The sequence below is a fragment of the Phyllobates terribilis genome, unplaced genomic scaffold (assembly GCF_046119375.1).
Source record: "Phyllobates terribilis strain yellow unplaced genomic scaffold, ASM4611937v1 Scaffold_3__8_contigs__length_932513732, whole genome shotgun sequence".
NCBI classification, from domain to species: domain Eukaryota; kingdom Metazoa; phylum Chordata; class Amphibia; order Anura; family Dendrobatidae; genus Phyllobates; species Phyllobates terribilis.
Window position 1 is genome coordinate 781,920,438 of NW_027362763.1, and position 22,913 is coordinate 781,943,350.

The 22,913-nt window shown below is 40.3% G+C and overlaps 1 protein-coding gene across 1 annotated transcript in view; it reads left to right on the top strand.

The window, feature by feature from the left end:
- PSME4 (proteasome activator subunit 4) overlaps window positions 1-22,913 on the top strand; it is a 152,957-nt gene that overhangs the window by 100,230 nt on the left and 29,814 nt on the right. Inside the window, exons 24-36 of the mRNA XM_073673591.1 lie at window positions 10-108; window positions 494-556; window positions 1,770-1,865; window positions 3,723-3,854; window positions 5,399-5,608; window positions 6,859-6,995; window positions 7,878-7,931; window positions 8,034-8,163; window positions 8,885-8,966; window positions 9,154-9,307; window positions 11,778-11,844; window positions 19,549-19,674; window positions 21,261-21,413. Of these exons, the coding sequence (XP_073529692.1) occupies window positions 10-108; window positions 494-556; window positions 1,770-1,865; window positions 3,723-3,854; window positions 5,399-5,608; window positions 6,859-6,995; window positions 7,878-7,931; window positions 8,034-8,163; window positions 8,885-8,966; window positions 9,154-9,307; window positions 11,778-11,844; window positions 19,549-19,674; window positions 21,261-21,413 (1,503 nt within the window). The remainder of the gene's footprint in view (window positions 1-9; window positions 109-493; window positions 557-1,769; window positions 1,866-3,722; window positions 3,855-5,398; window positions 5,609-6,858; window positions 6,996-7,877; window positions 7,932-8,033; window positions 8,164-8,884; window positions 8,967-9,153; window positions 9,308-11,777; window positions 11,845-19,548; window positions 19,675-21,260; window positions 21,414-22,913) is intronic.

A 22,913-nucleotide genomic window follows, 5' to 3' on the forward strand; every position in this document is an offset into this window, starting at 1 on the left:
TTCCTACAGATTATCAGTGACCTCCTGCAGTTCCAGGGATCCCACAAGCATGAGTTTGACTCAAGATGGAAGAGTTTTACTCTAGTAAAAAAATCTATGGAAAATCGGGTTAGTAATGTCATATATATTAGTCTAAAAGTCTTCTATGTACATCGTGATTGAGAATCATGCGGTTTATTGTCTGCTGCTTGGGCTGGTAATTATCTCTATGTAAGTCCATTACACACAACTTTTTGTAAATACTTAAAAATGTGGCTTTTGGGTGTAATATTTAAAAAAAAAAAAAAAAAAAAATTAAAAAGATGTAAAGAACATTAACTAAAAAAAAAAATATATATCATTTTATTTATAGCTGGTGTGTTATTCTTGTGTTGTCTTTTTAATCCTTTTTATACTGATACAATTTATTATATTTTTTTATCATTTTGGTCTTGACATTAGTATCTTAAATGGTAATTAATAACTTTCAGGCTTTCATGATTTTTTTTTTCAGCTCCAAGGGAAGAAGAGACACATCAGAGCGCTGTTGATTGACAGAGTCATGCTGCAGCATGAGGTATGTAGAATGGAAGAAGTTGGATAATGGGGTAAGTTTAATCCCCAACTTAACTCTGGGGTCCTTTTACACATTGTCCATAATGAGCCCCAATTAGAGTTGGTGTGCATCCGCTCACAGGACCCGTTCCACCAGCCATGTCAGTAATCTGTGGCCGATGGACGGGAGCCCCAAGAACCACCTCCTTCCTGATAACATCTGCAACTCTTTAGTTGGCCTGGCCCATTGTCATATTTGCATAACGCTGCTGTGATGTTGTTGCGGCAGGCCCGCTAATCCAAAGAGCAACGAATGCTGGGCGTTAAGAGGCAGTTATCAGGGCTCTTGCGCAGTAGCCACTGATCACTGATGTGACGGGTCCTACAAATTTATTTCTACCAAATTTAGCCCTAATAAGATGATATTGGAAGTCGATCAGCATTCATTTACTTGTGATCAATGCAGAAAAGGCAAATGAACAGTGCCTCTTTGTGCAGTATTTCCCATGCTGAAAGGCGGTGAAGAAGTAGTAATCTCACCTTTTGAGGGTTTGTTACCACTGACACAGCCCTGGTTAGTGCATTTGGCAGAAACTTCTGCAAAGTGTCGGGTTATCTCCTCAGTTTCTGCTCCTTCTTTGTCTCAAATATATTGCGCTGTACTTCTGCATACAAAGTTGATTTAAGTAGAAAATTGCCCAACTATTGCTGGGGTTGCTGGCAAATTAATATATATATATATTTATTTTAATGCCAATTTTATTTTGATATTGGAATGATAATTCCCAATGTTAAAACATGTGGCTATTTATATGTAATTATTTATTTATTTTTATTAGCCTAAATTATGTGATCAATTGGGTGATTACTGGATTATTGCCCCATGTTGGAGGGAGTTTGTTGGCACAAAATTGCAATTCCAGCCAAGCACAGCCACTAGGTGCAGCTTTAACATGGCAAAACAACTCTATGCACCTTCCCACTTATTTTCATTTTATCTCTGCCCTCCGCTGGCTCCTGCAAAGTCAGTGTTGTCAGGAAGAGGGGGATGGAGGTAGGTGGAAAACAAGTCAGTGGGAAAGTGCACTGAACTGGGGCCACACCAAGGGTCCACCGAGCGCATGTGCTTGGTTTGAACAGTCATTTTCTGCTGATAGAATCACTTTAAATGCCTTTATTTCTTGACGTTTTGAGAGTATTTGTTTCAATTGTTAATCCACTTTTTTTTGTCATAGCTAAGGACACTGACTGTAGAAGGATGCGAATACAAGAAAGTGCACCAAGACTTGGTGCGAGACCTTCTGCGTCTCTCAACGAGCTCGTACGGCCAGGTATGCCTTTCACATAAGTGTTCTCTTCTCACTTTTCTGGTATCATTGCTCACATTTTTTTAGCAAACCGTTAATCTGTAAGAAATGTTTCTGTTTAATAAGTTGATACAGAAATCACAGCAAAGTAAAAAGTACAACAATGACAGATAGAAGATTCCAGGTGTCCCCCCCCCCCCCCCTTTTTATCCCCAGGTTCCATCAGGCCCCCTCACATATCTGAATATGCATAAAACTATCTTACCAATACAGTACATGCACCACATATCTATCAAAAACAGCAAAACAGTCGCATTTCTTATATCTGACGACGTTTACTGCTATTAAAGAACAAATTAATTGAAAATAATGTCTCTGGACAGCTCTTCTGACATTTCCATTAGGCATTAAATCCAATCCCCCACTGTTTCCCAAATTTAGCTGTAGCCCCCCTTTTAATATATACTGTCTTTTTCCATTAGAATAGTGTTATTCAAGCATCTCACTACCCCTATTAAGGGAGCAGTATTTGGCAGGCTATGCTTAGCTATGGTCTTCCTGGTTTGATACAAAATGTTGGCTATTGCCAGTTGTTCAGGGGGTGAACTTCTAATCTCACCTCCCCCCCCCCCCCGTCCAACCCAAAACCTAACGCACACACCTTGGGATGTAGAAAAATATGAATGCTAAAGATCTCGTGGACCAGTCTGCCCACATCCCAGCCAAATGGGTGCAGGACTAAATCTGTAACCCTATACTTGCCAGATTGACCTTTTTTTACATAAGCAAAAATTGCATGCCTTTTGGACTTATTCTTCGGACCGCTTATATTCCAAGAGATAAAATAAACTTTTACCCCAATTTTTTTTAAAATCAAGATGATAATAAAGAGCTGCCCAGACACTCATTGTATAGTTCAGAATTGTAACTTTCCAGACAGTCCACAGATTAGCGGGGCGCCATCCGCTGTTAGTTCAGGCAGTCGTTTATATGCATTATATACTAATAGCAGATTAGGGACAAAATGTACCATATATATTTTTTACACCACAATTTTATTATCAAATAATAAAAGTAAAATGTTATGGCTTGTTGGAGAGGGATTGAATTATGGGGGTTCTCTCCTTTTAGGCTACTAATTTTAAATATATCCCTCCCAAGTCAGTATTTTTTGTCCCCTTTTTGTTTTCTCAAAGTATTTTCTGCCATAAACGCATATGTGTATTGGCCACCAAGTGCACAAGTGAGTCTGCATGACCCGGGTTCTCTAGATCATATCCACCCAGAGCTACAAGTGTAGGCCCAGTACACTGCCTAGGTTCAACACAAGCACATCTTCCCATGATAGAATGTCACACGGCTCATATCTGCTTTGGCAAAAGCCTTTAGCTGGAGGTCATTTTTTGTTATCTATTTGGTCTCATATGTGCAAAAAAACAAATGACTAGATGAGGTAATTTTAGTAGTACCAAATAGTGATGAGCTGAAATGCTCGTTACTCAAGTTTGCCTAGGGTGCTCGTGTATGCACCAAGTATCGCAGGTGCTCGAATGCCACGTTCAAGTCCCCGCAGCCACGTGTTACACGACTGGTAGACAGCACAAAACATGCTGGGATTGCCTGACCAACATGGGCAATCCCCACTTGTTTTGTGGCTGTTTAACAGCTGTGGCGCATGCAGCCGCAGAGAAGCGAACAACTCAGTCGAGCGCTCGCGATACTTGATGCAAACGCGAGTAACAAGCACCTGCGCTCATCACTAGTAACAAGTGAATTGTTACATGGAAGCAGCTGATATATTGATGTGCATAGTACAGAGCGGTCAGGTCACGATTTACATTGAAGGAATAATCGCTGATATAACTTCATCTTGTTACACAGGTCAGGAGCAAAGCTCAACAAGCATTTTTCACAGCTCTGGGAACCTATAATTTCTGCTGCCGTGATATCATTCCTCTCGTACTTGAATACCTGCGTCCAGACAGACAAGATGTGACTCAGCAACAATTCAAAGCAAGTGTTTACCATCTCTATTTATTATGGAGAATTAATATTTTAAGAAAGATGCTGAGTATTAATGTCTCTCCCATATATAGCAGCAAAATGAGGAATTCCAGTATGCTTACCACAGAAGAAAAAAATATGCTGTATTAATATAGTTAGGACTGGGTGTCTTTCCTTTTGGAGAACCCATCATGTCCATGCACCAAATGAGCAGCTCATACATTTCAGTAGGAATTGCTGCTTGGAAATCGGACACTTGCTGCTGCTTGGAAATCGGACACTTGCTGCTGCTTTCCCACATGGGATCCCCAACAATGAGCTGGACTCAAACAGTAGGATGCCCTGTGATAAGCTTATTGTAAGAAGGCGCCACTCTAACAATACAGAATGGTTTAAATAGGATATCCCCTGTTAATATAATCTACATGTAATTGATATTTAATACCATTCCTTTAAAGACTCTGACTTGTGCTTTCAATTTTTCCTTCCCTTATTCCAAGATCCATAACTTTTATTTTTCTGTCGACAGAGCCATACGAGGGCTTGTTTTTTTGCAGGGCGAGTTGTAGTTTTGAATGACGGCCTTCATTTTACCATATAATGTACTGAGAAACGGGAAAAAATACTCCATGTGATGAAATGGTAAAATAAGACCCAATTCTGCCATTGTGTTTTGGGTTCAGTTTTACATCGTTCTTTGTGCGGTAAAAATTACTTGACAATCTCATTTTCCAAGTCAGTACAGTTACAGCGATACCAAACTTGTGATAAATAAAAAAATAAAAGTAATGGGAAAAAAAAATTGTAGTTAAAACAAAAATTTAGTTTGTATGCCCATTTTCTGAGATTCATAATTTTTTTTTATTGCTCCATCTGCAAAGTTGAAGCGTGTGTGTGTGTGTGTATATATATATATATATATATATATATATATATATATATATATATATATATATATATATATATATATATATATATATATATATATATATATATATATATATATATATATATATATATATATATACACACACACATTTATTTTAGTTTTTTTTTACTTAACTCTTCAGTTTCTCTGGGAAACTTTTTAACATGTTGATGTTTCTATTAAATGTTGCAATACTAGTGTATTGCAGTACATAATGAAATGGTGATCCTCTTATGAAGCCCAGCCTCTGGCTGAGCTTCACAGCAGCACTAATATAGGATGTATGGGGACATTCTGCAATCCCCCGGTGCCCTGATAAACCATTGACTCCCAGCGATTGCATTGTGGGGAAGACCAATGGAAGCTGGTGTGCGCATGCACTGGCAAGCAAGCCATTTAAATGCTGCTGTAAATAACTAACAGCAGTGATCAGAGCTAGCTCCTGCTGCTGCTGTGGCAGATGCTGGCTGTGTATGCAACACCGCCGGCATCTGCCAGGTATCACTCGGTCTCGGCTGAGCCTGCTTCTTACAGCCTTCAGTGACCTAGGAGGTAAATGTACATCACAAATTGTTAAGGGGTTAGGCTTATCAGTGCTGATACTTAAATGAGTTCTTGTCTTTAGGGTGCCTTGTATTGTCTCCTTGGAAACCATGGTGCAGTCTGCCTAGCAAACCTTCATGATTGGGAATGCATTGTACAGACATGGCCAGCAATAGTTTCATCAGGTCTCAGCAAAGCAATGTCTCTAGAGAAGCCGTCCATAGTTCGCCTTTTTGACGATTTGGCTGAGAAGGTTCATCGGCAGTATGAAACAATCGGTTTGGATTTTTCGGTAAGTAGTAACTGGGTCACACATGAATTTTCGAGGAGGTTTTTATATATTCAGATGTAATGCGTGCCATTTACATTGTGCTTATTTGGTTGATTTGATGTTTGTGATCAGGCGCAGAGCCTCACATTACAGTATAAGGGCGGAAAAAATAACCACAGCAAAAATGAAAAGTCAAAGGCACTTAGTAGCCAACAGTTCCAAAATACAGAGTTTTACTTTCCCATCCTAATTTGTAACCTGTCAGAATGACTTAAATATTCAAACATTATTCATACTAGCAGTATGACTGTATAGGCTTGTTGAACAACAATACAATTATCTGTCTTGTAGTGATCTGAGGTTTCCGTGTTCCAGTGCTGAGAAATCACGCTATGAAACCACTTGCAAATTAACCTGGAAGTGTATTTGGGGCGTGATGATGCCCTCTAAAAGTATTGACACACCCCAAATGCATTTCTAGGCTAATTTGCATTAGGCTTCAAAGCGTGATATTCCTTTGCTGACACACACTATTACTTTGAAGAAATACATTTTTTGTTATACCAGAAGGTATGCAGCCATACCATTCATTTCAGCAGTAAATAATGATGACAGGTTCTGATTAAGAGCCATATTTTAAGATCCGGGTCTCTGTAGGATCAGCCCGGTCTACACAACGTAGCGTGCCAAAAAACTGAAGGTCTACATATACACTTAATTTTTTCGGTGTGCATCAAAACTCAGTAGTTATGAAGAAGGTGCCTCATTCTTTTTTTGTTTCTTTCTGCCAGAATAACAGCAGGTTTCAGGCTTAATTATTTTCCAGTAATGTCTCAGTTTCTGAGGAGAGCATTGCGCGGCTATGAACTTCTACCACTTCGTATCAGTCGTCAGAGGGGTCTCGGCACACAGACCCACATCCATCAAAACTTCCGACATGTCACTATGAAAAGCTTTTTACAATGACAATTACTCTTTAATATTGATGAGCGAGCGTGCTCGTTTAACTTTTTAAACGAGCACGCTCAGGTACTCGCCGAGTAGTTTTGGCGTGTTTGGCATTTCAGTTTCAGCTGCCGCGGCTGCATGTGTCGAGGCTGTAGGGATCGCTCACTCATCACTACTCTTTAACCATCATTCAGATCAGAGTGTTAGTGTTTATTGCCTTCACAGAAAGTGTGTAATAAGAAGAACAATGTCATTGAACCTTTGGACTATAGACGTCTGATCCAATACTACGTCATTAGTCATATTTCTGTTTTTATTTGCAGGTCCCAGAGTCTTGCATACAGATTGCTATTCTGCTGCAGCATTCACTGAAGCCCTCTAACAGCGCAGAGCTGCCCCCCGCTGACCAGCTATCTCTAGCACTGAAGAGGCAGGAGGAGAAGAACGCAGAGTCTGTAAGGTGAGTCCTGCTTCTGAGGAGGACCCAGAACTTGCCTTCTGAACTGCTTGCTTCTCTTACATTTAATTTGGTAGGGTATGCTTTCCAGGTTGAGAAATCCACAAGTTTTGGGGGTTTGTTTACCAGTATTTCATAGTTACATAGTTAGTAAAGCCGAATAAAGACTTGCGTCCATCAAGTTCGACCTGTTAGTTCTGTAATTGCTAAAGTTGATCCAGAGGAGGGCAAAAACCCCAAATGATTTAGCCAATCTTCACCTGAGGAAAAATTCCCTCCCGACTCTGAAACCAGCAGTCAGAATAAATCCCTGTATCAACCTACTATTTTATTCTATTTTTAAGTATATGCAGAAATCTGCCTGGTATCTAGAAAAGCATCCAGTCCCCGCTTGAACTGGTGTAGTGAATCCGACATTACCGTCTCCTCACTCAGTGAATTCCATATTCTCACTGCTCTTACCGTAAAGAACCCCTTCCTATGCTGGTGCTGAAACCTTTTCTCTTCCAGTCTTAGTGAATGCCCTCTTGTTACCGTAATGCCCTTCTAACAGTTTTTGGTGTGGCTTTTAAAGTGTTTTTTTTATTTTTTTATTTTATAAGTACTTCAATGTCATGCTTGGTCCTTGTGGAATAGACAAGAATTCTGCTCCTGTGCTGGGTTTTTAACACCTAGTTGGGAAAAAAACATGGATTTCCCATATAAATCAAAAAGGAAACATATTCAAATAGTATATGAAACTATTTTTGTGCAGATCTGCTTCAAAATCCACATCAAAATCTGCGTGAACCTCCTCATACTTTGCCATGTATGACTGTGGTTGCATACTTCTGTTGTTTTTGAATGATGGCACTAACATCTCACCACTTGTTGTTTCTCTTACAGGAATTATGAACGTCTAGTCGACATGTTGCTCGATTGTGTCACTCAGAGAAACCTGTAAGTAGCTTCCATGTTATTCCTTACCTTACAGTATCGCATAGATGTCATTGTATTTGCCTATCCTTATGATCCCTATATGCTTTTACCACCTCATTACAGTCCATGGAAGTTTGAGCACATTGGCATTGGGTTCTTGTCCTTGCTCCTAAGAGATGACTATGTCCTACCTCTTCGTGCAATCAGATACTTGGTGCAGTGTCTGAATCATGATGCCCTTATAGTCCGCAAGGTGCTGTCACTTTTTCTATTTTATTTATTTTTTTACATGTGTTAATGGTGCCCTATGTTGTGTGGTATTTTATAAATGACTGACTTCTTCAGGTCTAAATGACAAGTGGAACAGATCAGGGTTGCCAACCGTCCATAAATTCCAGGACAGTCCTTAATAGGGCACTTTTTTGCCTCATCCGTAAAAAAATAATTTAATGCGTCCTTGATTTTTTTATTTTTTTAAGCAAAAAAAACTTGTATCAAAAAATGAAAAGTCAAGTTGGCAACCCTGGCACAAATGCAGAGTTGTCATTTGGGACTTGTTCCAGTATAATCCACTGTTTAGTCATGTAGATAGACGTTCATTCTTCTAAGCAGGTTGCCTCTGTTAAATGTAGTGTATAACATAATGGTTAGGGTTAGAACCAAATCTACAATATCCTTCACATCTCAGCGTGTCATTTTGGTAATTTTAGGGACAGATACATCAGGCTGGTTTTTGTTGCTTTACAGAATAGCACAGACAATGTTGCATATAGGGGCAAAAAGTAAAAAAACATGTATATTTATTTTTTTAACTCTGGGCGTTTATGGGTGATGGATGCCACTGTACACCTACTGTCTGACGTTCTGATTGGGAAATCCTGAATTGGATCCGCTGCTATAACTAAGGAACTATTTAATGCTCAGTACACTTTCTAAAAAAACAGTTTCTGATTATCTTTTTTTTTTCATTACAGATGGCAATTTCCACGGTTGCTGGGATTCTTAAACAGCTGAAGAGACCTCACATTAAAGTGCCCATATGTCCATATGAAATCAGTACGTAGAAATGCTCTATATGTGTGGATATCTAGTACTTGTAAGATGTAGCATAGAGTCAGGGTGTGTGTGTGTGTGTGTGTATATGTATACATATAGAACATATACAGCAGAACAGCCAGTCACAAGTTATAATTTACAATCCTAATATCATTAGCAGTGGTATAATTGTGCTAATTTGTTAAAGGTGGATGTCCCAAACCTGACACCATCCTGGCTGGAGACAGGTCCGACAACCTATGGATACATTATAATAGTGCCAGTCTACCAAAGACAAAAGAATTGTGGGAGACCAATTGCTTTGTGGAGAAGACACACTGGGGCTACTATACCTGGCCAAAGTAAGTTGTTTTTTTATTGAACTTTTTTGTTTTAACGATTACATTAGCCTAATATTGGAGAACGTGTAGAAAGACTCGCATGGTCTACCGTTTTATGTTACTTTATCTATGGTTTACAATGCATAAAGTGTAACCATCATATTAATTTTACTTCATAAATCAATAGTACACATGAAGATAAAAAACTTTGTAATCTAACATATAAGCAAAATCTGCTTCTTTGTCCTCCTGGTCTGATCATTCATTCTCAAAATTCTCAATTCACAGGTAAAAAGCCTGAGTTTTACATTACTGAGATAGGAGATGACAGTTGGTGCTGATAAGGTTCTATGTAGAGGGGAGGAGCTGGTAGCAGAACTCCTCCCTCCTAATTCACTTTACATAGATGATAGTTACTACTGATAAGATTCTATCTCACTAATGGAAAAAATGGTCTTCACTGAATACATATTTTACCTGTGTATTGACAATCTTGAGGATTAATAATCAGTCATGGGAGAGAAAGAAGATTTCTCTGATATGATAAATTGCAAAGTTTCTTATTTTCATGTGTGCTATTTATTTATGAAATAAAACTTTAAATGTCAGTGGCTCCTTAAAAGGGGAACTCCACCCTTTGATGTTTCTAAGATGTATTTCCCCTTAAAACAGTTAATGGGTTATTCCCATCTTCATGAATGGATAATGTCAGATCGTTCTTAAAAATGCAAGCAATCTACTGCTTATTAGAATTTGCAGCCACCGCTGCTAGACAGCAGGTCATGCGCACTGCTTACAAGCTCTTTTCTTCAGCTTGTATGTGCTGTGCTGAAGCTGGCTGGGATCGCTGAAGCACACGGTTACCTCCTTATCCTCGCCAGCTTCAGCACAGTGCTAGACTGCAGAGGTGGCCGGTCTCCAGGGCAACAAGCTCTAAACAAAAGAAAAGTTAATATCTCAATACCGGCTTTTAATAAGCAGTAAATTGCAATAGTGCCTGTTTTTAGAACCACTATAAGAAATTATCCATATATGAAGATGTGGATAACCCTTTAAGAGTGAGGCCAAGATAGTGTAAACAAATTAGCTTGGTTAAAGGGGTTTTCTTGGCCTTAAGGTTAATTTAGATAGAGGTCAGATAAACTATATACAGTGACATGTAAAAGTTTGGGCACCCCTAGTCAAAATTACTGTTATTGTGAACAGTTAAGCAAGTTTTAGATTAAGTGATCTCTAAAAGGCCTAAAATTAAATATGACACATTTCCTTTGTATTTTAGGCAAAAATATATTTATATTGTCATTTTTTCTATTTTATAAATTACAAAAAGGTAAATCGGCCAATGCAAAAGTTAGGGCACCCTTGCAGATTTATGTGCTCAGATAACTTTGACCAAGGTTCCAGACCTTAATTAGCCTTTTAGGGTTATGACTTCATCACCATCAATATCATCGTTAGGAAAGGCCAGGTGATGCAAAAAACCCAGCCTCCTCTAACCTTGTGCCAAAGAACAGAAGCCACAGAAGCCATAGGTTCTTCTAAGCTGCTGGCTTGCACTCTGAAAATGGTGGAGGCCCTCAAAGCAGGAGAAGGCTATAAGAAGATAGCAAAGCGTTTTCAAGTTGCCCTTTCCCCAGTTCTAAATGTAATTTAGAAATGGCAGTTAACAGGAACAGTGGAGGTCAAGATAAGGTCTTGAAGACCAGGCAAAATGTCAGTGAGAGCTGCTCGTAGGATTACTAGAGAGGCGAATCATAACCTCCGCTTGACTGCAAAAGACCTTCAGAAAGATTTAGCAGACTCTGGAGTTGTGGTACATTGTTCTACTGTTCAGAGACACCTGCACAAATATGGCCTGGATGGAAGAGTTATCAGAAGAAAACCTCTCCTACATCCACACCATAAAATTGAGCATCAGAAGTATGCAAAAGAACATCTAAACGAGCCTGATACATTTTGGAAACAAGTCTTGTGGACCAATGAGATTAAAATAGAAGTCTTTGGCCACAATGATCAAAGGTATGTGTGGAGAAAAGGGGCACAGAATTTCAGGAAAGGACATCTATCCAACCATTAAGCATGGGGGTGGGTCAATTATTCTTTTGGGTTGTGTTGCAACCAATGGCACGGGGAACATTTCACGGGTAGAGGGAAGAATGGATTCAATTAAATTTCCACAAATTCTTGATGCAAACATAACACCATCTGTAAAAAGCTGAAGTTTAAAAGAGGATGGCTTCTACAAATGGATAATGATCCTAAACACACGTCAAAATCCACAATAGACTACCTCAAAAGGCGCAAGCTGAAGATTTTACAATGGCCCTCACAGTCCTCTGATTTTGGCCCTCTGTGTGTTTGAGTTTGACATTCCTGGGTTAAGCAATACATTTTGTTGTTTTGGACAACCCTTTTAACGAGTACCAAATACGCTGCAGTCTGCTTTGTCCATATATATATTCTGGTCTTTCACATTTTTTTATTTATCCAGAACCTTGTTGGTGTATGCACCTGCGGAGCAGCCAAAACTTGGAAGACCTAGAGAGGCAATGTCTGAAGTAAGTAATATGTAATAATGTGCTAGAGCATGTGTAACATTGGGTTTATGATTTTACCTATTGTCGAGAACTTGCAATTTATCTGGAATATCAATGATACATACTATCTTCAGATATTGGCTCAATTAGCTTCAAAATAGGAGAAGAAGTAAGTTACTACATTCCTTCACTTCCTCCCCAGCCAGAGGGGCAGAGACCAAGATTGATAAGATACAACTAGATTAACAAAGAATCCCAAAAAAAGTCCTGTGATTACAGCAGTATCTTAAAGAAAAAGCAGAAAGGGCGATCTGTGATACTACACTTCAAAATCATCTTTACTATAGAATATCACATGTAGGACAAAACCAATACAAAGGCAGAAATCATGCTGAACAGTAACCAAATGTCTGCACCTTGAGAAGTGCGGGACCCTGAAACCCACTCACCTCATCGACCGACCTATTGTGGTGACTGAGACCCACAACATCAAGATAATCACGGTGTAGTGCGAACATAAGCCGCATACAAAACAAAAAGACCTACAAGGTGGACCACAAATGGCCGTAGCAATCAGTACAACTTCAAGTGAAGGGTCATCCTTTAATATAAGGGAGACCCGATCAGAGGCTTCATATCCTAGTTGTAATTTGGTTGATTTTTACTACTTTTTCGTGGTCCATCTTGTACATCTTCTCTCATTTGGTATGCTGTCTGTTAGCCGCTGAGCTCACTGATTGGCTGCCATGCTGTCAGCTTCAGAGACTCAGTTCTGGTCCTGTGGAAAGTGAGTAAAGCAAAGCTTGCTTTGTTTTTTAACAAACTGCTTCCATGGGCCAAGATTTTCTGAGAAGGGACAACCCCTTTAACTTCTCTTAATATTAATACCTTTCTGGGTTCAGATATCAGAGTAGTAAAGTGAACAGTGACTTACTATAGTGAGTGTAGCCTTAGCCTGCGCCTCTTCCCGCTGCCGTAGCTATAATCCCCAATAAGTTTCCCGTCAGTCTCCTTCCACTGGCAGCTTCACATCGAGTCCCTGAATGTTCTCCTGCCGATAGTTCGATTATAACTGTGTGACCATGTAGTCTGGGTCAGTGCAGAGAAATAGTATGTTTTTAGGACCCCCATACACATTAGATTTAAAGGGACCAATATTGGATTTTTCCAGTTAACTATTCAGCTATTGCTGATTATCTGGTGAAATAATCCTTCATGCCTGAGAAGTGTTTGAAAAATGCGATAATTGCCGAATATTTGTAGACTATAAGACACATCTGACCATAAGACGCACACCCAGGTTTAGACTGCAGAAAATAGGAAAAACCTTTTTCCCATGAATTAAAACTTCCCTAGTGGTGTAAGGTGGAGGAGTTCGTCATGGCTGAAAGTGTTGGCACCATGGAAATTGTTCCAGAAAATGAAATATTTCTCCCAGAAAATTATTGCAATTACACATGTTTTGTTATACACAGGTTTATTTCCTTTGTGTGTATTGGAACAACACAAAAAAAAAACCAGGAAAAAAAAAGGCAAATTGATACGGTTAAAACCAACACGCGTTCGTTTCACCATCCCAGATGACAATTGTTCAGTATGGTCACAATCTGCCAATTCTCATTAACGGTGTTGGGGCAGACAGTACCTTTTTATACAGCGCTAATCTAATCTGTATGGGCTCCCTTAATCACAAGCCAGTTTTTAGAAACTTCTTCGCTGTGCTTTATACTTCCGTGCTGCTGCACAGGTTCTGCGCCTTTCCTGCCATATATCAGTTAGTCACTGAGAAGCAGCCAGAACAAACAATGCTGACAATCAGGAATGAGGATCCAACAGGGGGAAGGATGAGTGAGCATGTGTGTCCACCAGCTTTCTGCTCAGTAGGTGGATGTGCACACTAATATTACACTTTAACCCCTTAATAACATCTGACGTACTAATACGCGTCTGTGCCCTGGGACTTAAGAGCCAGACCCGTATTAGTACGTCATCGCGATCGCGCGCGCACACAGGCTGTGCGGGCGCGATCGCCGCCGGGTGTCAGCTGATTGTCACAGCTGACACCCGGTACTATGTGCAGGGAGCGGTCACGCACCGCTCCCAGCACATTAACCCCCGCGATGCTTCGATCGAAGTCGATCGCGGCATTGCGGGGGCAAGGGGAGGTGATCGGCGATACTCACCTCCTCTTCCGGCTTCCAGCGCAGTCTGCAAAGGCTTCCCGGGTGTTGCCATGACGACCCGATGTCGTCATGACAACATCCGGGTCACCAGAGAGCAGGAAGATTGCTTGGACATGCGCAGTGCATCTCCAAGCAATCTTCACACTGTGCACTTCTGACAGCCTTCATGGCATAGGGATGGTGCTCCATTCCTGTGCCATGCAGGCGATCAGAAAAAAAAAAGTGAAAGTCCCAGAGTGGGACAAAGTAATAAAGTGTATAAACTGTGTGAAAGTGGAAAAAAAAAAAAAATGTGCAAAAATATTATAAAAAAATAAAAAAAATAATACACCAAAAATAAAAATATAATGTACCCATCAATAAATATTATTATAAAAAAAATAAAAAAAAACAATAAAAGTACACATATTTGGTATCGCCGCGTCCGGAACAACCTGACCTATAAAACTGTCCCACTAGTTAACCCCTTCAGTGAACACGGTAAAAAAAAAAAAAAAAAAAAACAAGCAAAAAACAATGCTTTATCACCATACCGCCAAACAAAAAGTGGAATAACACGCGATCAAAAAGACGCATATAAATAAAAATGATACCGCTGAAAACGTCATCTCGTCCCGCAAAAAACAAGCTGCCATATAGCTCCATCAGCCGAAAAATAAAAAAGTTATAGCTCTCAGAATAAAGCGATACTAAAAAATATTTTTTTCTATAAAATAGCTTTTATTGTGTATAAGCGCCAAAACATAGAAAAATTATACAAATGTGGTACCGCTGTAAACGTACTGACCCGAAGAGTAAAGCTGCCTCATCAATTTTACCACACGCGGAACAGAATAAAAAAAAAAAAAAAAAAACAATTCCTGAATTGTTGGTTTTTGTTTATTCTGCCTCCCAAAAATCGGAATAGAAAGCGATCAAAAAAGGTCACGTGCCTGAAAATGGCACCAATAACAACGTCAAGTCATCCCGCAAAAAACGAGCCGTCACATGACTGTCTGCCAAAATCTGGAAAAATTATAGCTCTCAAAATATGGCGATGCAAAAACTAGATTTTACAAAAAATGCGTCTTTTAGTGTGTGACAGCTGTCAGTCATAAAAACCCATATGATTCTGGCATTGCTGTAATCACACCGACCCGAAGAATAAAGTCGTCTAATCACTTATACCGCACAAGGAACGGCGTCAAAAATAAACTCTTGAGTAAGGATTGGGCTAGGGTTAGGGCTAGGGTTGTGCTGGGGCTAGGGTTGTGCTGGGGCTAGGGTTGTGCTGGGGCTAGGGTTGTGCTGGGGCTAGGGTTGTGCTGGGGCTAGGGTTGTGCTGGGGCTAGGGTTGTGCTGGGGCTAGGGTTGTGCTGGGGCTAGGGTTGTGCTAGGGTTAGGGCTGGGGTTGGGATTTTTTTCAAAAGTAAGAAAAAAAGATGACGATATGGCGACTAGTGTTGAGAGCAAGTGCTCGCTACTTGAGTTTGCATCGGGTGCTCTGGTATGCATTTAGTATCGTGGGTATTTGAGTGACATGCTCGAGTCTCTGCCCCATATGCTTCGCGGCCAAAAAACTTTACGGGGATTGCCTGCCATGCACGAGCGATCCCCGCATGTTTTTTTTTGGGTGTATAATAACCGTGAAACATGCGGAGCAGGGACTCGAGCATGTCACTCGAGCACACGCTGTACATGGTGCATACCTGAGTACCCGATGCAAACTCAAGTAGCGAGCACTTGCGCTCAAGAATAATGACAACTTATTCAATATGATGACCTAATGTAAACAAATAATGTGCCGTACCTCTGGGTTCAAAATGTTCACTATACACCTTAATAAAATCTTTGAGGGGTATAGTTTCCAAAATGGGGACACTTGTGGGGGAGCTCCACTGTTTAGGCACATCACGGGCTCTCCAAACGCGACATGGTGTCCGCTAACAAATTGAATGGAAAATCGGCTCAAATTGTTAGCGGACGCCATGTTGCGTTTGGAGAGCCCCTGTGTGCCCAAACATTGGAGCTCCCCCACAAGTGACCCCATTTTGGAAACTAGACCCCCCAAGGCACCTATCTAGATGCATAGTGAGCACTTAGAACCCCCAGGTGCTTCACAAATTGATTCGTAAAAATGAAAAAGTGAAAATAAAACACTTTTTCATTTTTATGAATCAATTTGTGAAGCACCTGGGGTTCCAAGTGCTCACTATGAATCTAGATAGGTGCCTTGGGGGTCTAGTTTCCAAAATGGGGTCACTTGTGGGGGAGCTCCAATGTTTGGGCACACAGGGACTCTCTAAATGCAACATGGTATCCGCTAACAAATTGAATGGAAAATCGGCTCAAATTGTTAGCGGACACCACATTGCGTTTGGAGAGCCCCTCTGTGCCCAAACTTTGGAGCTCCCCCACAAGTGACCCCATTTTGGAAACTAGACCCCCCAAGGCACCTTTCTAGATGCATAGTGAGCACTTGGAACCCCCAGGTGCTTCACAAATTGATTCGTAAAAATGAAAAAGTGAAAAAAAAAAACACTTTTTCATTTTTATGAATCAATTTGTGAAGCACCTGGGGTTCCAAGTGCTCACTATGAATCTAGATAGGTGCCTTGGGGGGTCTAGTTTCCAAAATGGGGTCACTTGTGGGGGAGCTCCAATGTTTGGGCACACAGGGACTCTCCAAATGCAACATGATATCCGCTAACAAATTGTCGGCTCAAATTGTTAGCGGATATCATGTTGCATTTGGAGAGTCCCTGTGTGCCCAAACATTGGAGCTCCTCCACAAGTGACCCCATTTTGGAAACTAGACCCCCCAAGGCACCTATCTAGATGCATAGTGAGCACTTGGAACCCCTAGGTGCTTCACAAATTAATTCGTAAAAATGAAAAAGTGTTTTCTTTTTCACTTTTTCATTATTACGAATCAATTTGTGAAGCACCTGGGGGTTCCAAGTGCTCACTATGCATCTAGAAAGGTGCCTTGGGGGGTCTAGTTTCCAAAATGGGGTCACTTGTGGGGGAGCTCCAAAGTTTGGGCACAGAGGGGCTCTCCAAACGCAATGTGGTGTCCGCTAACAATTTGAGCCGATTTTCCATTCAATTTGTTAGCGGATACCATGTTGCATTTAGAGAGTCCCTGTGTGCCCAAACATTGGAGCTCTCCCACAAGTGACCCCATTTTGGAAACTAGACCCCCCAAGGCACCTATCTAGATGCATAGTGAGCAGTTGGAACCCCCAGGTGCTTCACAAATTGATTCATAAAAATGAAAAAGTGTTTTTTTTTTCACTTTTTCATTGTTATGAATCAATTTATGAAGCACCTGGGGGTTCCAAGTGCTCACTATGCATCTAGATAGGTGCCTTGGGGGGTCTAGTTTCCAAAATGGGGTCACTTGTGGGGGAGCTCCAATGTTTGGGCACACAGCAGCTCTCCAAACGCAACATGGTGTCGCTAACAATTTGAGCCAATTTTGCGTTAAATTTGTTAGCGGACACCATGTTGCATTTAGAGAGCCGCTGTGTGCCCAAATATTGGAGCTCCCCCACAAGTGACCCCATTTTGGAAACTAGACCACCCAAGGCACCTATCTAGATGCATAGTGAGCACTTGGAACCCTCAGGTGCTTCACAAATTGATTCATACAAATGAAAAAGTGTTTTTTTTTTCACTTTTTCATTGTTACGAATCAATTTGTGAAGCACCTGGGGGTTCCAAGTGCTCACTATGCATCTAGATAGGTGCCTTGGGGGGTCTAGTTTCCAAAATGGGGTCACTTGTGGGGGAGCTCCAATGTTTGGGCACACAGGGACTCTCTAAATGCAACATGGTGTCCTCTAACAAATTTAACGGAAAATCGGCTCAAATTGTTAGCGACACCATGTTGCGTTTGGAGAGCCGCTGTGTGCCCAAACATTGGAGCTCCCCCACAAGTGACCCCATTTTGGAAACTAGACCCCCCAAAGCACCTATCTAGATGCATTGTGAGCACTTGGAACCCTCAGGTGCTTCACAAATTGATTCATAAAAATGAAAAAGTGTTTTTTTTTTCACTTTTTCATTGTTACGAATCAATTTGTGAAGCACCTGGGGGTTCCAAGTGCTCACTATGCATCTAGAAAGGTGCCTTGGGGGGTCTAGTTTCCAAAATGGGGTCACTTGTGGGGGAGCTCCAAAGTTTGGGCACACATGGGCTCTCCAAACACAACATGGCGTCCGCTAATTATTCAAGCAAATTTTACAATCAAAAAGTCAAATGGCGCTCCTTCCCTTCCGAGCCCTGCCGTGCGCCCAAACAGTATTTTTTCCCCAAATATTGGGTATCTGCGTGCCCAGGGGAAATTGCACAACAAATTTTGGGGTCCATTTTTTCTTGTTACCCCTGTGAAAATAAAAAAAATTGGGTCTAAAGTAACATTTTTGTGAAAAAAGTTAAATGTTCATTTTTTTCTTCCACATTCAAAAAATTCCTGTGAAGCACCTGAAGGGTTAATAAAGTTCTTGAATGTGGTTTTGAGCACCTTGAGGGGTGCAGTTTTGAGAATGGTGTCACTTTTGGGTATTTTCTGTCATAAAGACCTCTCAAAGTGACTTCAAATGTGATGTGGTCCCTAAAAAAATGGTTTTGTAAATTTTGTTGGAAAAATGAGAAATCGCTGGTCAACTTTTAACCCTTATAGCTCCCTAACAAAAAAAAATTTTGGTTCCAAAATTGTGCTGATGTAAAGTAGACATGTGGGAAATGTTATTTATTAACTCTTTTGTGTGACATATCGCTCTGATTTCAGGGCTTAAAAATTCAAATTTTGAAAATTGCAAAATTTTCAAAATTTTCGCCAAATTTCCGTTTTTTTCACAAATAAACGCAAGTGATATCGAAGAAATTTTTCCACAATCATGAAGTACAATATGTCACGAAAAAACAGTCTCTCAGAATCAGGGGGATCCGTTGAAGCGTTCCAGAGTAATTACCTCATAAAGTGACAGTGGTCAGAATTGTAAAAATTGGCCCGGTCATTAACATGCAAACCACCCGCGGGGCTTAAGGGGTTAAACACCAGATGGCGCCATACTATGTAAGCAGATAGAGTGACTCTTCAATAGATGAATATAATTGGTAAATAATAGTGATGATCGAGTATGTTTCATTAACCCTTTCCAGCGAGCACGCTCAGGATTTCTTTTATTGTCGCCACAGCTGCAAGTGTCACGGCTGTTTGACAGCTGTGACATGCTGAGATCGGCTGACGGACAGTCAATATCTGCATATGTCACAGCTGTCAGACAGCCGTGACACTTGCAGCTGCGGCGATAATAAAAGAAATCCTGAGCGTGCCGAAATACTCGGCGAGCACCTTAGCGTGCTCGCTGGAAAGGGTTAATGAAACATACTTGATCATCACTAGTAAATGGCATTCATTATTTCAGAATCAACACAATAAATAGAAAAATACTCCTGTCACGGAGATATAATATGTAAATGGTGGCACATGTTTTTATACTGTTTTTGTGCCATGTAAAACTCTTCTATTTCTATCCTTCCTTCTCATTGTAGGCTGAACAGATCGTGTACGATCACTTCACTGATGAAAAATTCATTGAGCAGCTGATTAAATTTCTCTCTTTAGAAGATCGAAAAGGGAAGGACAAATTTAACCCTCGCAGGTTTTGCCTTTTTAAGGTAAAATGAATTGTAGTTAATTGCAGTGTTCTAGGAAATAGAAATGTGTTTCAGTTTTTTCCCCATAGTGAGCTCTCGTGATTATTCCACCTGCGATTATCAGTGTGATTGTATGTGCTCTTCACAGGCTCTATTATGGACAGATCATATAAAGCATAACTTATTAGTCAGCTTATAATGAAATTCTGTATCACTTAAAGGGATTGTGAGGACTAATGATATTGATGACTTCTCCTTTGATGTGACACCTGCCCCCTCTTCATACTGTGCCTACCTCACAACCACCGATTAGCTGCTATTATCTCTGACACCGGAACTGAGCTGCCAATCTCGACAGAGGACGCTAGTACAAAAAACAAGCTTTAAATTGGGCTGCAGTAGGGTGTGTTCAGACAACGTCTTTATTCCAATGGCAGAGCCCCAAGCAAAGTCGCTGTAAGAAAAAGTCCTCTATCTTCTTCCTGAGACAGCTTAGCTGGCGGTTTTGCTGGCACTTTTTGCCGCCAGTGTCTTTCCTATAATTTTGAAATATAAACAGCAGGAGGTTTCAAACTAAGTCACCTGAAAAATGAACGTGCTACTACTTTTAACCATTTCACGGTATCCGAACACTTAGTTTAAAAGACGTGACATAAAACTAAACATGTGCACAGCAATGTCGTTTTTACATTGCTGTGCATTATTTCCATTTTAGTGGCCTTTATTTCAGGCGGAATCCACCTGAAAAAGACGTCTTATGCACATACCCCAACATGCACAGCCTCCACGCTGTACCTGGCAAACAATGACGAGACCAGACTATTGTGGCCCCTTCAAACAGCTGATGGGGGTCCTAAGTTATTGGGGTGCTTAGATTTGAAGGCTATCCAGCCAGTGTTAATCGAAGGTGTACTTCTCTATCTATTGCAAAGTTGACATTGTGCAAAAGATGTAATGTTTAAATTCCTATTTAATAAACACTGTTGTAAAAATAAACATTAAGGGGGAATGTAGCCAGGGCATTACACCACTGTAGTGCTGTAAAAAGTTGCAAATGTTTATGCAAAAAAGTTGTAACTTTGTTATATTCCACTTCTCCCTACTTTTCAAAAGTAACTAGAAGAGGGTGGGTTTTAGCAGAAGGAGAACCAAGTTTATGACTATCTTATATAATGTCATTCTGGTAAATTTCTCCCTAAAATACTATTCAAAAAAAATAAAGTGCCTGCTAGTACTGAGGTCTCCTATTAATATTTGCTTTCTTCAGCACTGTGCACAGATTTTTTTATAGAGATTTTTGCCAGCCCTTCCATAATGTATCCTGCATTCTGAGAGGAAACTGGCAATCTGAACACGGCTCACTGTTTATCTCCTCATTTCTCACTTCGTATAGGCTGCCTTATTCTACAACAACTGTCAGGACAATGAGACGCGAATGCTTGCTGAATCCTTGCCTATAAATGTGCCCAATCTGTGTGAATGCTTCTAGAAACTATATACTGAATATTAAGAAACTGAGAAGTTTGGTTGCATTCAGTATATAATAAAGAAGAATCCGATGAAGAAAAGCATCTAGATTACTAATAAAATCTTTCCTTTTTTTCCAGGGTCTTTTCAGGAACTTTGACGATGCTTTCTTACCAGTCCTTACACCGCACCTGGAGCGTTTGGTGCAAGACTCTCATGAAAGCACACAAAGATGTGTGGCCGAAATTGTAGCAGGATTAATCAGAGGATCCAAGCATTGGACATTTGAAAAGGTAATTTTGTAAACTTCATATGTAAGTAGTAAACAAGACCTTATATAAATGCATAAAAGGGAATCACTCAGTAAGATTAAACCACATGTATTGGCATACAGGTCTTAGAAATGTGTCAATAGATTTACATTTTAATCTTCTATCTGTTGCTGCATTCCCCATGCTTTAGCATTTAATTTATATGCAAAAGAGGCGACAAGTGTTTTGGGTGTGATGGAGGTTTTAACAATCCTCTGCCTCCCGAGATTATTACCTGCCCAGCACCTGCCTCTTTAGGTTGATTGATTGGATCACTCTCTGTGATGTAGGTGCCAGGCTAGAAAATTGAGATTGAGTAGCGATCAATCAAGCTAAAGAGGTTGGTGCTAGGTGAGGAAACAAGTTCTGGGGGCAGTGGCTCCTTTAAAGAGAATCACTCCGTAGAATTTTGGGCCAAAAACTACTTTCAAAGACAAGTCCAGCAATACCTTTTACATAGTCACTTTGTTCCTCAGTTATGGAGAGATTGGCATTTGAATTCGTATGCAAATGAGGCTGAAGAGCTATGGTAGATTTGAAGCCTCTGTCACTCCAGCTCTATTCCCCACCCAGCGCCATCTCCTCCTGCTTTACTGACAGCCTTTATGATGTGTGACTTCAGGTAAAAGAGTTGTCAGTCAAGCAGAAGGAGATGGCTGTGGGCGAGGAATAGAGCTGGAGTGACAAAACCTTCAGATCTACAGAAAGCTCTTCTGCTTCCTTTGGATATTGATTCAAGCAGTGATTTCTCAGTAACTGAGGAATAGACTGGCCATGTAAAGGTATCGCTGAACTTCTCTTTGAAAGAGCTATATGCACTAATAAATAGTTTGGATTGTGAAATCCTGCTGACAGATTTCATTTAGGTGCACTGTCATGCACAGAGCTCTTAATGCTTCATTTGCATGTGAATGAAAACTCTAATCAGGAATGCAGCAACAGAAAATATAAAAGTGTTGATGGATTTATATTTCAAAGACTTGCATGCCCCTCTATACGGATTAGTGGGGTTGATCCTGCCAGGTTCCCTTTAACATGTTGTTCTGATCCTGTGTGATAAGGATCCCATATACATTCATGTATGACGACCCTGAGCACAGTTAGTTTACAGATTGCATGTCAGCCATCTAATGGCCAATTCAAGTTTAGTCGGATGTAATAAATGTATTTATTTACTTTACTCACTTTTATAAATGGACCAACACTACAAAGTAAGCAGAAGCTTTTTCCTCCCTAAGTTGTCTACTTACTTTTTTTCTTTTTTGAGCCTATTTACAAAGATTTATTTTACTAAAATATGTACTTTATGTAACTACATGGGGTATGGTCATTGTGTCCAGTTTAGGGGACCAGGGAACAACTTATCCAATAAAGCAACATCAATGTGTAAGAAATACCATTATAGTGAACAATCTCAACATCGAATGCGAAGAATACTGAGCGATAATAACTTCAAGAAATATTATTATTGACAATATCAAA